Genomic DNA, 16,047 nt, shown 5'->3' with positions numbered 1-16,047 from the left:
CCCGCCACGCCCAGCGAGGGGCGAACCACGCCTCCCGCCGGGGGAGAGGGCGCTTGCGTGGGACCACGTGGCGGCGCGGCCTCACCGCGCTTGCTTGAGAGAAGCCTGGGCCCCTTGGCGCCGCGGGCTGTAGAGGACGCACGGTACCTCGGCGTGGCCAGCGACTGCTCCTGGGCGTTGTGGCTGTGACAGAACACACAGCTCCTCAGCACCGCCCTTTGCGAGGGGACCAGGCCTGGCGACCACCTCAGCGTGACGCCCTCAGGACACAGGGGTTCTGTGATTCCAACCCTGAGTGCGACCTTCCTGTCCCAGCCCTGCCTGCCCAGGGGCAGCTGGTGTTCAGAGAACCGGGAGGGGGAGGTTGTGTGTTGAAAATGGAGAGTGCTGTGTCCAAGGTCCAGCATCGCTGCCCCACGTTCCATTTGCAGGTCAAGGAGGGTGGGCCCTCAGGCCAGGTAGGCGGGATGGACAGGGACTAGGCTGCCAGCCCGCTGCCACCACAGCCGGGGCTGCAACTGTTGTCCGGTGCCTGCAGTGACTGTCCAGAAATCCCAGATCTCGCGACGCCCTCAGCAGCACCCATGCAAGGGCGGGGGCCTCAGCCTGCGCCAAGCCGGGCGGTGGGCCCGGCACTAGCAGCAGCACTCAGGGGCGGAACAGGCTGCACCGCTGAACCCTGAGGTTGGTGTGTCCAGCGCTCAAGGACTCATGTCCAGCATGTGTCCCAAGGGCCCTACCGACTCCGCGGGCCAGCTCCTGCTGGGCCCGTGCTGGGAGTATGGGGTCCGCGCCCACCAGGCAGTCTGGCTGAGCGGCTGCTGCCAGGTCATTTGCCAGGCTTGACTGCAACTGAGGTGTCAGGTGCCTTGTTCCTTCCTTCTAGGAGCGCGGGCAGGTTCCTAGTTGCAGGGCTGCTCCCCACAGCCCCTGGCCCTGTCCAAACAGCAGCAAGGACAGGAAATATCTGCCTGAGCTGAGAGGGTACAGAACTCCCTAGATCCCTCCTGCACGCACCATGTGCAGCAGGTGTGCCAGGCCTGGCGGGCAGTGTACGAGGACCCTGTGCACCCAGGGAGCCCTGAGGTCCAGCTCTGTAGTCATGCCCTGCACGCCCAGGCACCAGCTGCACACAACTTCCGAACGCCAGCGCGGGTCTTCCTGCGCACGCGCACTGCCGTTGCTAGCCTTCGGTTGTACCGGTCTGACCACGGAACCGCCAGGCTTGTTTCCTGGAGTTGCTGCCAGACCTGGTTAGGACACCGTCCTAGGGCTACGCTGAGCAAGAAAGCGGAGGGGAGGGGGTGGGGGAAGGGAGTCTACGGAGCCAGGATCTCTATCTAAAAGAAATTGTTAGCTGCAGGTGGAGATGGGCAACACAGCCTTGACCCCTTTGGTCCACCAGTACTGGGACCAGAATCAGGACCCAGTCTTCTCAACGGCTGGGTATGAGGTCAAATTTAAGGACCTCAAGACTCTCCACAGAGCTGCCTACGAGGGCGACCTCTACGACATGATGGACCTGGTCCATCTGAAAAGAAATAAGTTAAATGCATATGACAAGAAGAAGAGGTAATAGGAACAGGGAGCCGGGTGGCTCGGGCTGGGGCGAGGGGCAGGGGTTGGGTGGGATGGGGTTGGGGGTGGCGGTGTGGGGGGTGAGAGGTGGGGTGACCAGGTGTGAGGGATGAGGTGTGAGGAGTGTGAGGGGGGAGACGCCCCCTTTCATGGGCTCCAGGTGTGAGGGATGAGGGGGGAGACGCCCTCTTTCATGGGCTCCTTGGGCCAGCCCTCCTGTCGCCAGGGCTCCTTAGAAACTGAGATGGGGAAGTCTGGGAGAGGTCCCGCGCCCCACTCGGGCCACCACTATGGGCAGCAGAGCAAAAGCTGAACCTCATCTGGTTTCCATTCCACTCCAGATTCCCCTTATACAGCTCTGTATTGACCTTTTTTGTTTGTTTGTTTTTTGGAGACAAGAGTCTCACTTTTTTGCCCTGGATAGAATTCTGTGGCGTCATAGCTCCCCAACAACCTCAAGCACTTGTCTTGTCTCAGCCTCCAGAGTAGCTGGGACTACAGGAACTCGCCACAACACCTGGCTATTTTTAGAGATGTGGTCTCGCTCTGGCTCAGGCTGGTCTTGAACCTGTGAGCTCAGGCAATCCACCCGCCTCGGCATCCAGAGTGCTAGGATTACAGACGCGAGCCCCTGTGCCCAGCCTGTATTGACCATTTTAAAGTAATTTAACCAAGAAAATTAGGTATAACCGCATTTTATTTTTGATGTACACATTTTAGAACATAATGTTCTGTATATTATGGAAAAGTACATAATGAGAGAATCCCTACAATATATCCACCTCTGAGCTAACACATCTTTAGATCAAGTCCAATTTCCATTTTATATCGAAGTGCAGCTGTGGGTTTGCGTTCTCTACCGAGGGGGTCTTAGAAAGCAATTTTAAAGTGGTAAGATGATTGCATGTGCGTGAGTAGGAAGACTTATTTTCCTGAAAATGTGAGCTCTTTCCATGTTTATTAATTTTAAATCAGCCAAATAAAAATGCCAAAATTTTTCAATTTTTGAGTTGCATATGGTATCCGTCTTTTGTTATTGTCATGATATTAAGAAACATTTGTAATGGTGTGAATAAAGACTTGCCTATTTAGATATCAAAATGTGCTATTAAGGTCCACAAATTTTTTACTAACATTTGAAAAGACACATGAATGAATGGCACAAAATATAAAATCCAGATACACCAAATGTATAGGAGAATTTAGAACTTGATAATGGTGACATTTTATATTATTAGCGAACAATGAATTTTTCATAACTGAGGTGTCTGTTAGCTGGAAATAAAGTAGATAGATTTTTAATTCACAAAAGTAAGTTCATGGCTGGGCACCGTCAGGTCAGTGGTTAGGACACTGGCCACATACACCGGGGGTGGGGGTGGGGTGGGGTGGGGTGGGGTGGTGGGTTCCAAGAACAGCATGCTAAACAAAGACCACTACAACAAATATATAGTCAGGTGTTGTGGGGGCACCTATAATCTCAGCTACTTTGGAATCTGAGGCAGGAGAATTGCTTAAGCTCAAGAGTTTGAGGTTGCTGTGAGCTGTGACCCCACGGAACTCTACCCAGGCCAACATAGTGAGAATCTGTCTCAAATAAATAAATGTAAGTTCATAATAAAATACGTATTAAAAGTTTTAAATATACCAAATGAGGAAAGTACTAGGAACAAACCTAAATGCCTATTGAGATAGATACATTTTTATGGTAAGAAGCCCTTCCTGAGAATGACCTCTGAAGCAAGCTTTCTGAAGATTGTTTCAGCAAAATAAACGTTAAAACCCTCCGTATATGAGGGGAAAAAAATTAACAAAACATGTTTACAAAATATTTGCAACACATCAAATGAAAATATATCTTAATTTGGGCAGCACCTGTGGTTCAAAGTGTAGGGCACTGGCCCCATAAACCAGGGGTGGCTGGTTCAAGTCCGGTGCTGGCCAAAACTGCAAAAAAAAAAAAAAAAAAAAAAGAATTCTAAAATTCTGCAAAGTACATTTTTCTTTACTGATCTACAATTGATCTATGGACCTGGGAAAAACATTTAGTGTTCTTGATAAGACAAGGACCTTAAATTAAAAAGGGAATACTTTTTTTTTTCTATCCACAAAGTTTATAAAGATGCAATGTGGTGGTACTTATGCTTTTATGTGCTTATGACCTTTTAGATAGACTCCAACAAGTCATAATAAAATATTTTTATGGAGTAATTAGAAATTCATAAAATTTGACTTTCTCAGCTCTGCTTAAAGTAACACTGTATTAAGGAGAACCTACATAACATGCCTGTGGCTCAGTGAGTAGGGCGCCGGCCCCATATGCCGAGGGTGGCAGGTTCAAACCCAGCCCCGGCCAAACTGCAACAGCAAAAAAAAATAGCCGGGCGTTGTGGCGGGCGCCTGTAGTCCCAGCTGCTCTGGAGGCTGAGGCAAGAGAATCGCGTAAGCCCAAGAGTTAGAGGTTGCTGTGAGCTGTGTGACGCCACGGCACTCTACCGAGGGCGGTACAGCAAGACTCTGTCTCTACAAAACAAAGAAAAAAAAAAAAAAAGAAACTTCAATGCATCCATAGGGTAGTACAATATGTGACAGAATCCTAATCTGGCAGAAGCAGCCACTTAGGTAAGAGTGGCATATGAAGGTGGCATATGAACAGGTAGGTGTCAGCTGTCATGTGGAGGTGAACTTTTAAGATATACAGTGAGGAAAATGTCAGTTTGCTGATATGTACACATGGACTATGGCAATGTGTTAGCTGAAAATATGTAAAAAGTTTGACAAAAGCAGTTAGTGTTAGAAATTGGTATACGACTAAGATTTTTCTTTTTTTCCCTGTGATTTCTGCAGTGAACCTGTATAAGTTTTAGTAGCAGCTTATTATTAATGAAATAATCCGTTCACAAGGATTATGGGATATGAATCTTACACAAGAAAAATAATTTCCCACTTTTTATTAATTCATTTATTCGAATTAGTATCTTCTACTAACTTGTAGTCTCTTCAAAATGAATCTTTTTACCTGTATCTGTGCATGTATATTCTGTTGCGTATACATTTTATTATGCACATTGTTTTCATCATATGTATTTATTATATATACAAATAATTATAGATTCATCATTTTATTTGTGCCCTTAAGAAAATAAAGCTGGCAAATATAAATGATTATTAATCTTGCAAAAGTATTGCTTTACTTCTTGAGTTTTTCTTTTTTCTTTTAATTGAGCTCCCTATCCATCCTTTGAATCCATTTATTCTCCAAACATAAGCTGGAAACCTCTTTGGCAGGAGACATATACTATAGCCTTTCAGGACCGTTCCATCCTAAACCATCATGTTTACCTGAGCAGCCTGAGGAAGATGAGAGGTTTAAAATTGTTGCATTAGGACTTGATCTCACATGCAGTTTTTCCTCCCTCCTGTTAAACACAGATAAAAAGATTCCTTTACTTTTGAAGAGAATAAAAGTTAGCATAAAAATAATTCCTAAAGTTAAACAATTATTTAAAAAGATATTTTAGTGACCTTTGAAATTTTATAACAGTCTTAATGACTAATACTAATCACTGGAAATATCTCCTTTACATGTCAATCAATCTAAGCACTGAATAATGAGCCACACTTTCATTTCAATTCTGCATTTCTTTTGTTTTAAATATTTTTGAAATCAAAATGAGAATTAACTTTCTTTTGAAAATTGTTGTTAATTCAGCCATCTTTTTGTCCTAGTACATTTAAAAACTAAAATTTATTTAAATGTCATTCATATAAAAATAAATGCTAGAGACCTGTGTGTGCCAAATCTCACTCACTGTAAAGCCACCATGGAATGTGCTTTGCCCCATTATCTTAAGTTCAATACTGTAATTTTTAAAATGCTGCCAATTATACTTATAATCATGAATTACAAGTGGCATTCCTAAATCAGAGATGTTATAATGGAAAAAAAAAAGAAACATTATAATACAGTTGTATTTCTAATCTTTAAAACATACCACTGAGTAGATATGATTGTATCATTTTACTTTAATCAGAATGTCATCTTTCTTAGCATTCATGGTAATAGTTATAATAAACAACAATTACTGAGCTGTTATTTGTGCCAGGAACTGTTAAAAATGGTCAGCATCACAAGGGTATCCTGTAAGGTGTCCTTACTATTTCTTTCTTTTTTTTTTTTTTGCAGTTTTTGGCTGGGGCTGGGTTTCAACCCACCACAACCGGCATATGGGGCTGGCGCCCTACTCCTTTGAACCACAGGTGCCGCCTGCTCTTACTATTTTTATTTCCATTTTATCGATGAGGAAATTAAGACACAGAAAAGCTAAGCCAAAGTGTGTCCCAAACTGAAGTTACTGAATCCAAAGGCCAATGTCTTTGGATTCCAATAGGCTGTTCTTTTGTTACACAGTGAGTGTTAATAAATATCGTTCTATCTTCACAAGAAAATTAAGGATTTGTTCTGAAAACAGGAATAAATGAAACTTAATGCTTACAACTACATGAATGATTACATGTTTTTAGTTAGTGTGCTACAATTTTTTAAAAAGGCTCTCTCAATTTTGTAGGAGTGCTTTGCATTTGGCTTGCGTAAGAGGCTATGCCAAGGTGTCCACTATGTTGATCGACAAGGACTGCGATCTGAACATCAGAGATGCTGAAGAGAGGACACCTCTGATAAAGGTATATAGTAGCCAGATTTCAGCTTGAGATGGATTTTATTTAAACCCATAGAATAAAAATGAATTTATCTCAATTGAATATAACTAATAAGTAAAATCTGTGAAAGGTATATTGCATTCCTAGAACTTATGATCTATTTCTTGGTGTAAAACTGACAGGCCGTGCAATGCGAGAGACGGCAGTGCGTCACTCTCCTCTTAGAACGTGGCGCAGATCCCAACATTACGGATATCCACGGTAACTGCGCTCTCCACTATGCTGCCCACAGCGGCAATGTAGAGATTGCAACAAAACTCCTTGAACATGGTGCCGCTACAGAGATAATGAACAAGGTATAGATTAACTGACTTTATTTTGAAAATATCAGAAATACATTTGTTTTAACATTGACATATGTAAGAGTTCAATTTTCCAAGTTTGGAAACTTAAGCATTCCCTAAAATAAAATATTTTGAAATAGCTCAATTGTCAAAGGTTTCTGTTTAAAAATTGGTACTTTCGAAGGAGCATGAGAGAGTACATCTTCTTTTATGCATTTATGTTAAATATTTGAGATAACACTGAATTTGTTGAAGGTTAAATTATTTTTTTCAATTTTTTTACCATTCTGCTGTTTCTTTCTAATTATTGTAAAATAGCACAGAAAAGTCAATTTATCCTAGAAATAGGCTTTATCTTAAAACTTCGACAAAAGGAATGTATTTTACAAGAAATAGAAATCTTGCTGTTGACAGGTTTCTTAAAAAATAATTTCTAAGAACATGATTTGCCTCACATAAGCAAGGGGTAAAGAGGAAAATGGGGAAAAGGGAAAGGAGACTGATCAGAAACACACAGGCCAGTTTAAAAACTGCATGATTGGGTAAATGAGGTGAAAGCTATGTTGATTAGTATGATGTAAGCACTTCAATTTGTTCAAATAATCAACACATTGAAAATGGCATAAATGTTTTTATGATCTATATACAAAAGACTTAATAAAAAATCATTAAAAAAATACATAACTGCAGGAAATTCCAATAAGAGGGTGTTTTGCATGTTTTGTCCAGTTTTTTAACATTTAAACCAGAATCTCTTTATTTTGAGGGATAATAACTCTCAGTTTGAGAGAGTTAGTGAGAGGTAGACTTGTCTAGGCATCAATTTTAGGAGAACTCCGAGAAAACCAGATTGACAATGAGTATGATGAAGTAAGAAAGAAGGAAGAACAAATAATTAACTGATCATCCTAATTTGGCAGAAGCAGCCACTTTTAGGTAAGAGTGTAAACTCTACTCTCAAGACCAGAATGTCTTGATGGGAAGGTGGGGGAGAAGGACCTTTTCCGTAGCAAAATCAAGGTGCATGTTCAGTTCACTAGTCCCTGTTCGCCCCTTCCCTAGAAACATTAAATGGAATTTTCAGTAATGACTCCACCTCTTACTCTTTCTTCTTTTTATCCAAATTCCCAAGTGGTAACATAATTGTCCATGTAGGTAGACAATGAGACAAAAGTGGTTTTCTGTTGCATTAGTTCTCCACTAGAATTGTGCAACACAATGAACTGGGGGGAATGTAAAATAATAATTTAGAAGTCTAGGCTCTGTCCTGAAGATTTTGATTCAGAAAATATAATAAGGTCCAAGCACATATATTTAAAAATATTTCCTTGAAGGCAGGTACATGTTCGAGGGAGAGGGAGACTGAGGTAGGAAGGATCAGTCAATCTCAGGAGTTGTTTTTTTTTTTTTTTTTTTTTGAGACAGAGTCTCATTGTGTTCCCCTGGGTAGAGTACCTTGGCGTGACAGCTCACAGCAACCTCCAACTCTTGTTTAAGCAATTCTCTTGCGTCAGCCTCCCAAGAAGCTGGGACTACAGGTGTCTGTCACAATGCCGGGCTATTTTTTTGTTTTTGTTGTAGTTGTCATTGTTTGGCAGGCCTGGGCTGGCTTAGAACCTGCCAGCTCAGGTTTTTTTATATGGCCAGTGCCCTAGCTGCTGAGCTACAGGCACTGAACCAACCCAGGATTTCTTGACACTTTCTCTGACACTGTCCCTAAGAACAACACAATTTCTTCAAGACACTGATGCACTGAGCACTTAAGTGTAATTATGAATTCACATGTATCAAAAATGTAAGAAATTTCTAGAGGCACTACTTCTCTTTCAATCTCTGCTTTCCAGTTATATTAGACTGATGTTTATGATGTCTTTTACTGCTTAAGAGGGTAAAAGGAATGTTACTGGCAGTATCTGTTAGCTTACAGAGCAACTTCTTATCCTTTTCAACCATCAATCATTTACTGTTATTGAGAGGGATTTTAGAAATTTACTTGTGTATAGTCTTTCAATAAGTGCAGACTGACCATTTTAGTATTTCCTCTTTGTTATCATTCAGATGATTAAGTCAACAAATGTTTTTTACAAGTAGAGTTTTCTCAATCAGAATAGTAGCGAATCCTTTACCTTTTTTTTTAGTTGAAGCTGTAATATGAACTGTCTTAGCACATCTTTTAGGGCCACAGAGCTTCAGCATAATCAGGATCTCAGTTTGAAACACTGAAAACCATGAAGTTAGAATACATATAGGAATTTTTTTAAAAAAAATTATATTAGTCCTTAGTGATGGGGTCATATCTTAGAACTTAAAAAATGGCTTTTAAAATCTCTTTGTCTTTGCATCTATCAAATAATTGTTTTCCTGTTACAAAACCTATAAGCCTTTTTAAGTTAATCATGGTTGTAGTTGGATAGATGATGACATATGTTTTGCCTCAGAACCATCCCTTAAAAATGAAAATGATTTAGTGACTTTACTTAGGCTGTAAACAATTCATGTAAGTCAGTATTAGAACTTTTATTAAGAAACCATTATATTTCTGCTTTATATTTTGCCAAAAAAAAACATAATTTAAAGAGAAACCAGAAAAAAATGGATTAGAAAGTTAAATATGCATTAGATTTCCATATACCATTTTCATCGAGAATAATGTTTCTCAGTGAACTTTCTAACAGCTGAGATAAAAATTGGTAATCTTTTTTTGTTGTTGTTGTTTGTTTTGTTTTGTTTTGTTTTGAGACAGAGTCTCACTATGTCACCCTTGGTAGATTGCCATGGTGTCACAGCTCACAGCGACCTCAGACTCTTGGGCTTAAGTGATTCTCTTGCCTAAGTAAAAAATTGATAATCTTATAACAGGAGACATCCCATGGGCCATTTAATGATAAGCAAGAAAAGTTCATTTGAAGTCTAGCTTTTTTTCACTCAGAAAACCTTAGTGAACCATTTGCAACAGGAGTGACAGACCAATTGGCATCTGGGGTCTTGTCACCATCGATAGAAGAGAGTCCTGAGTTGGTGTACCTGGTGAAATCCTCCCCCTTTGTTGGAAAGCTTTCAAGGATCACGGAAACTCTCATTTCTCAAATGTTAGGGTTTGCCCCAAAAATGTATTGCCAAAGAGGGTTTAAGCAAATTCAAGAGATTGCTTTAATATTGGATATATAATGGAAAGTTTGGTAATATTTGTTATGCATAGATGATCATGGAAACTTTGTGTTAGGGGTACATACTTGTAAGTAGTCTTTGAAATGCAGTGTAAGAAATACTGATCTAGGGGTAATAATTTAGATCATTAACTCAATAAAAATACTGAAAATAGTTACTACTATATCTTAGGGTAGGGGGATATAGAGATATTAATAATAGATACTGCCTCTGCCCACAAGAAGCTCTTGGTTTAGATGAGAAACAATAAAGTATTATACTGTGGTAAATGCTGTGATAGAAGCAAAGATTCTTCAAAGCATTAAATGTCTGAACTGAGTTTTGGAGGTAACCTGAGTTGATGTGAAGAGGCAGATGAGAGGTGTTTCCAAGGGAAGGAGTTTCACATTGGAAAGCACAGAGTAATGAGAAGGAAGGGTCTACTTTTTATTTATTTTCTACCTTATGTGTACAATTTTAGGACCTTATATAAAGTTTTCCACTTATAAAAGTGTATAATTTTGTCCAATATTGTATTAATTGTTTTTGCTGTATTGCAGAAAGACACCACACCACTCTTCCTTGCTCTGAAGGAAACCCATTCAGATGTGGCGGAACTTTTAATTAAGCATAAGGCAAATATACATCTAGTTGATGGATGTAGGAGGTATAGTAATTCGTTCTGTTTTTAAAACCTGAGTGGTATTCTAGAGTGGCAATAGTATCTCTCCTCAGAAATGTTAAATGAACAATAACGTTACCTCATAATTGTTGTATAGTGAAAAATATCCACACAGATCTTTAGTTACGCAGAAAAGCAGTTATTTTGACTGAGAAATATGAAGGACAGTATACAGAAGGATTTACCTTTTTTTTCAATATTGACTGATATTTGTTCGTAATTTGGTGTTTTGGCGATATATTAGCTGATAGGCTTTAGTTAGTTGTATAAAATGTGGACTTAAACTTGTAGTTTACTTTATGACTTAATATGAAATTCTTCACTCTTTCATAGTATTTTTTAACCACTGTTGCTTATATGGTTTTCCTTTAGAATGTTCTGTGTCCCATAAATAGGAGCTGGGATTCATTTTCTCTTTTGAATGACTTAGTGAGTCTTTAAGTTGTTTTCTTTAAAGAATATTGACGTTAGATTATCCTTAAGTGACTATTAATTGCTATTACCAGATCCTGCGGGTTCATCAGCTTTTTTTCCATTTTTACTTCTAGTGTAGTTTGATGTTTTAGTTTTAATTGGCATGGGCAGAAGGATGAAAACTTTAACTGGATAAACTTTTCCTTGAATAAAATAAGCCATAGGTGGGTGATAAAGTGTAAACAGAGAGGCTTTAGATTCCCCGAAGCCTGGGTTGGATTCCTGGCTTTTCCACTTGCTAGGTGTGATGTTAGGAACATCATTTATCATCAGATGTGTTTTTTGATCTGAAAAGGAGCATAATCTGCCAAGGCTTATGGTGTGTAAAGTCTTATATGTACACACACAGAGACATATACACACATACACACAGATACATATATATACACACACACACACAATAATTTAATGCAGTTCCTAGCACGTGAATATCAGCATCAAAATCTGTAAGTACTCTGACTAAAATTATTACCATTATTATTGTTATTGGAAGCCTGCAAGTAGCTCTTACTTATTTGACCACTATCTGACTTTGAATGAAAATATATTCTATTTAGATAGGGAAGGAATGGAAAATTCTACATCTAAATCTTGCACTATGTAAGATAAGTGATCTCAGCATAGTTTCTTGACCATGAAAGCCCTATAAATTAGCAACTTGTACTGTGTTATACCAGTGGTTAAGAGGCTTCCTTTTAGCTTCAGTGGAAATTGGCTAAAATGAACATTTCAGTACCCAAGATGTTCATGTCTGTAAGAACATTCTGCACGGACAGGCAGGATATTGAATTGGTAAAGTATATCCAATTAGTACTATAAATAACTTTTTTCGAGTTTGTAAGTGTGGGTTATCTTTCTTATTTTAGAACAGCGCTCATGCTTGCTGTACTTTGTAATTCGGAAAGCTTAGTGGATCTTCTTTTGGAGCAGAATATTAATGTCTTTGCGGAAGATTTATTGGACGGACTATAGATAATTTTCTTCTTCCTGACTCTGAAAGGTAAGTGTACACGATAAAAGACTACTTAATGCTGGGTGGCACCCGTAGCACAGTGGTTAAGGTGCCAGCCATATGCACTGGGGGTGACAGGGTTGAACAGGGTCTGGGCCTGCTAAAACGACAATGACAATTGCAACAAAAAAATATCCAGGCATTGTGCAGGCACCTGTAGTCACAGCTACTCAGGAGGCTTAGGCAAGAGAATTGCTTAATCCTAAGAGTTTGAGGTCGCTGTGAGCTATGATGACATGTCACTCTACCCAGGGGGACAAAGTAAGACTCTGTCTCAAAAAAAAAAAAAAAAAGAGAAAAAGAAAAAAGACCAGTTAATGTTAAATTGAGGTGTAAAATAATTATAACTATTGCAACTTGTACATCAGTTGAAATTTCATGGTTTGTTTCAGAAAGTTTTAGAATGGAAATGAGATAGCCGGAAGAAATCCAAAGGATGGAGGTGTTACAAGTAGTAATGAGTGCAGGGTTCTTAAGACTTTTAAGACCTTTAACCTTACGGATTTCAGTTTTATTTGTTTTATTACAAGTACAGCCCCTATGCGTGGGATAAAGACAGTGTCACAACTCTGCTTTTTCTGAGTAGTTATATGGGTCGTGAAAGGTCCACTTTAGTAGAAGCTGTTGTACCATTCCCTGTTGTACTGTTGTGCTCTAGACCTTCCTCCTTGAAATTTTCAAGAACTGAACAGGTTTTAAAGTGCAAGAAAGTCAATCCTCTTTTATAAGGCAGAAAGGGGAGAAGAAGGACTTTGTACTCATTCTGTTTCCCCTGATTGTGTTGCTGCATTGTTGCCTGGAAACTGGTCCTGCAGTCTGGTAATTATGCTACTAGGAAGTCTTTGCTGATTCAGATGCCTCAGTCTCCATGGTCAAACACACTTAAACTTCAAAGTAATACTTTTTGTGGTTCACTTACATTTGCTTATATGCTTGTCCATTGTTCCCAAAAGCACTAGCATTGTTCTCTGCTCTGGCAGCTAGGCCTCTGAACTTTAGCCACACAAACACACAGTGAGCAAAGAGATCCCTTCCCCTACTTATATAGAGCTTATATGGAGCTCACATTTTAGTTTAGACTTAGCCTAATCCTTTGTACATTCTCCTTTAAAGTCCTTTTGTCTAGCAAATAGTAGCTGAGATTGTTCTAAACTGTCAGAGAGTTCCAAATAATGATGCAGGAAAGGAATGGAGTTCCGTTTCTTCTTTGTTACCAGATCTATGCCCTGAAGCCTACTTATAGCCTGTGCAGCACCTTTTCTTAGGCTGTAAAAGATCCCATATCCTTCTCTAGTAGTGGACACCAACTTGTCCTTGGCCCTCAAATGATTTGTCCTCCATAATTATGAAAATCTTTGAAGCTACTTGGTTCTCTACCTCAAAATTTAAGAATGTTTTCAAATTCTATGTCAAATTCTAAGAATGTAGCTGCTGGATGTAAACCTCTGAATCTGAACAGGTTAGTTGTATTTATATGACAAATCAATACCAAAGCAAATAGACAACCTACCCAATAAGAAGATATATTTGCATATATTGAATTACATAAAAGATTAATAACTAGGCTCTACAGATAACTCAATAAACACAAAAGAACCAAGAATCCTTTACAACATAGAGCAAGAGAGATGAATAGATCTTCTCTAAAGAAGACAGATGAATGGCTAACAAACATATGATAAAATGCTCATCATCCCCAATTATCCGAGAAATGCAAATCAAAACCACCCAGAGATATCACCTAAACCCAGTGAGAATGGTCCACCTTATAAAGTCTCAAAACTACAGATGCTGGCATGGATGTGAAGAGAAGGGAACACTTTTGTACTGCTGGTGGGACTGCAAACTAGTACAACCTTTTTGGAAGGAAGTATGGAGATCCCTCAAAGAACTCAAACTAGACCTCCCATTTGATTCTGCAGTCCCATTACTGGGCATCTGCCTAGAAGGAAAAAAAACAAAACAAAAACAAAAACATCTATTTACTTTAAGGACACTTGTGCTAGACTGTTTATCACAGCTCAATTTGCAATTGCTAAAATGTGGAAACAGCCTAAATGCCCACCCACCTAGGAATGAATTAGCAAACTGTGGTATATGTATACCATAGAATACTATGCAACCACTAAAAAAGATGGAGACTTTACATCTTTTGTATTAACCTGGATGGAAGTGGAAGACATTATTCTTAGCAAAGCATCACAAGAATGGAAAAACAAGAATTCTATGTACTCAATTCTAATATGTGCCGCACCCTCGGCATCATGCCGCAGCGAGGTGGCGCTGTCCACGTTGTAAAATGAAGGAAAGGAGGTCTGTGCTCCTCGGAGCGAAGCCCCCAGCACCCCCAGTGTGCACAGCAATAGAAATGTTGCCTAGCATGCTGTTTTTTGACGCAATCATCTACGGGGTACGGCATACAATTAAGAAACCTTTATGTTCAGTTAAATGCTTGTTTGTTCTGTTAATTCTAAGCATAAACACAGTGGTTTACTGATCCAGATTAAGCACAACAAGAATGGCTGTGTCAGACTCAGTGGCTCCAAGTAAACCTGGTCAACAGCACGTCCCTACCATAAATGTCAGTGACTTGAGACAATGCAGGCACAGCAAAGAAGATGTTCCAACACGACATGCACTATCACCACCTGCAGTAAAACTTTACTTAGAAAAACATCTTGCTTCACTAATTTTCATATGTAATACAAATCAATAGAGTAGTTTAATGTTTGACAAACAATTAATTATGAATCAAAGTATAATTACTAATAAAAGTAAAAATATATAGAAAATATATATAGAAGTAGTCAAGCATTATACGTAAAAGAATATATTCAGCTGTTTTTAAAAGAAATTATAAGAAACTGAAAAAAATTGCAGGGCTAAGAAAAGTCACAAGCCTTGACATTCCTAGATAAGAGGGAATAACCAGGTGTTACTGATAAACCACCTCCCTCCAGAGAGCAAAACCTTGAAAAGATAAACCACCTCCCTCCGGAGAACAAAACCTTGAAAACATATAATGCATGATAAACCGCATATGCAGACACAAAGATAATTTACAAACATAAGCAGAATAAAGATTACATTGTTTAAACCTTAGAAAGAAAATGTATAAATACCAACATATACTCTCAGTAAAATTTACAGCTGCTTCCTTCATCACATGCTGTGTGGCAGTCTGTCATTTTTCCTGCGTCGACCTCTCAACCAACCTGTACCGTTCTCCCTGATCACCCTCGGACTGAGGCCCATCGACCGGCGGTCCGCGGCAAATATGGGAAAAATTAGTGACCTAGCACACAGTGTGGGGGTTGAGGATGGGGAGAACAGAGAAAGGAAGGGGGTGGGAATCACAGGGGGTGGTACACGTTTTGGAGGTGGAACACTATTATTGGAAGGTCTTTATCTGACAAAAGCAATCAATGTAACCAGGTTCTTTAAATCCTCAATGAAGCCCCCAAAATAATAAAAAAAAAAGTTACATACAGAAGTAGAACATTGTGCTTGCTTTGGCAGCACATATAATAAAATTGAAACAATACAGAGAAGATTAGCATGACTCATGTGCAAAGGTCACATACAGTTTCTTGAGACATTCCATATTTTGTGTAGTTCTTGAATGGTGACTGAATTGTTTGACAAACTCTAATAGTATGAGTCAAAGCAAAATGGGCAGCACCCAATAGTGAAACTGTGATGTTCTCTAAAAAAAATTTTGTGTAAGATGATCTATGAAATGAGCATGGAGCTGAATAACACTTGGGATGTTGTGTGCAAAGTGTTGTTGATGTATTTCAGAAATGAGAAAGTATCAACATGGATCTCGTTCCTTCATGGAATTTAAAGAAGCAGGATTTTTTTGTCGTCTACATCAATTGGAGATGAGCATGGAGATTAAATACCATTCTAACAAAGATCTACTGGTTCAGAGTCTGACTAGGTACTAGGTAGAGAGAGAATAGTAGGAATCCAAACCAGGTCTTGACGTCTATTAGTTTTCTACTATTATAATGGGGGACATTAACTTTATGTTATCTAATTTAGTGGGCTAATGTCTTACAAATAAATTTTGTTGAAAACTATGAAACAGCTGAGATGACCTTGTTACTGGATGAAGAGAGTTTGGCCACCTGTCACTGTCAGCCAAT

The 16,047-nt window shown here is 39.5% G+C and overlaps 1 protein-coding gene and 1 non-coding gene across 2 annotated transcripts; both read left to right on the top strand.

The window, feature by feature from the left end:
- The first annotated feature begins 1,369 nt into the window (after positions 1-1,369).
- LOC128588767 (putative ankyrin repeat domain-containing protein 20A5) lies at positions 1,370-11,856 on the top strand. Its single transcript, XM_053595584.1, has 5 exons — positions 1,370-1,572; positions 6,147-6,261; positions 6,420-6,593; positions 10,289-10,395; positions 11,751-11,856. Exons 1-5 carry the CDS (start codon positions 1,370-1,372, stop codon positions 11,854-11,856), a joined length of 705 nt encoding a protein of 234 aa, XP_053451559.1.
- A 3,543-nt stretch (positions 11,857-15,399) lies between these two features.
- Positions 15,400-15,506, top strand: LOC128589400 (U6 spliceosomal RNA). The gene has a single exon (XR_008380990.1). It is a non-coding gene; the product is annotated as a U6 spliceosomal RNA (small nuclear RNA).
- The last annotated feature ends 541 nt before the right edge of the window (positions 15,507-16,047 follow it).

Source organism: Nycticebus coucang, chromosome 6 (assembly GCF_027406575.1).
Source record: "Nycticebus coucang isolate mNycCou1 chromosome 6, mNycCou1.pri, whole genome shotgun sequence".
NCBI classification, from domain to species: Eukaryota; Metazoa; Chordata; class Mammalia; order Primates; family Lorisidae; genus Nycticebus; species Nycticebus coucang.
This window is presented reverse-complemented; position numbering and strand designations above follow the sequence as displayed.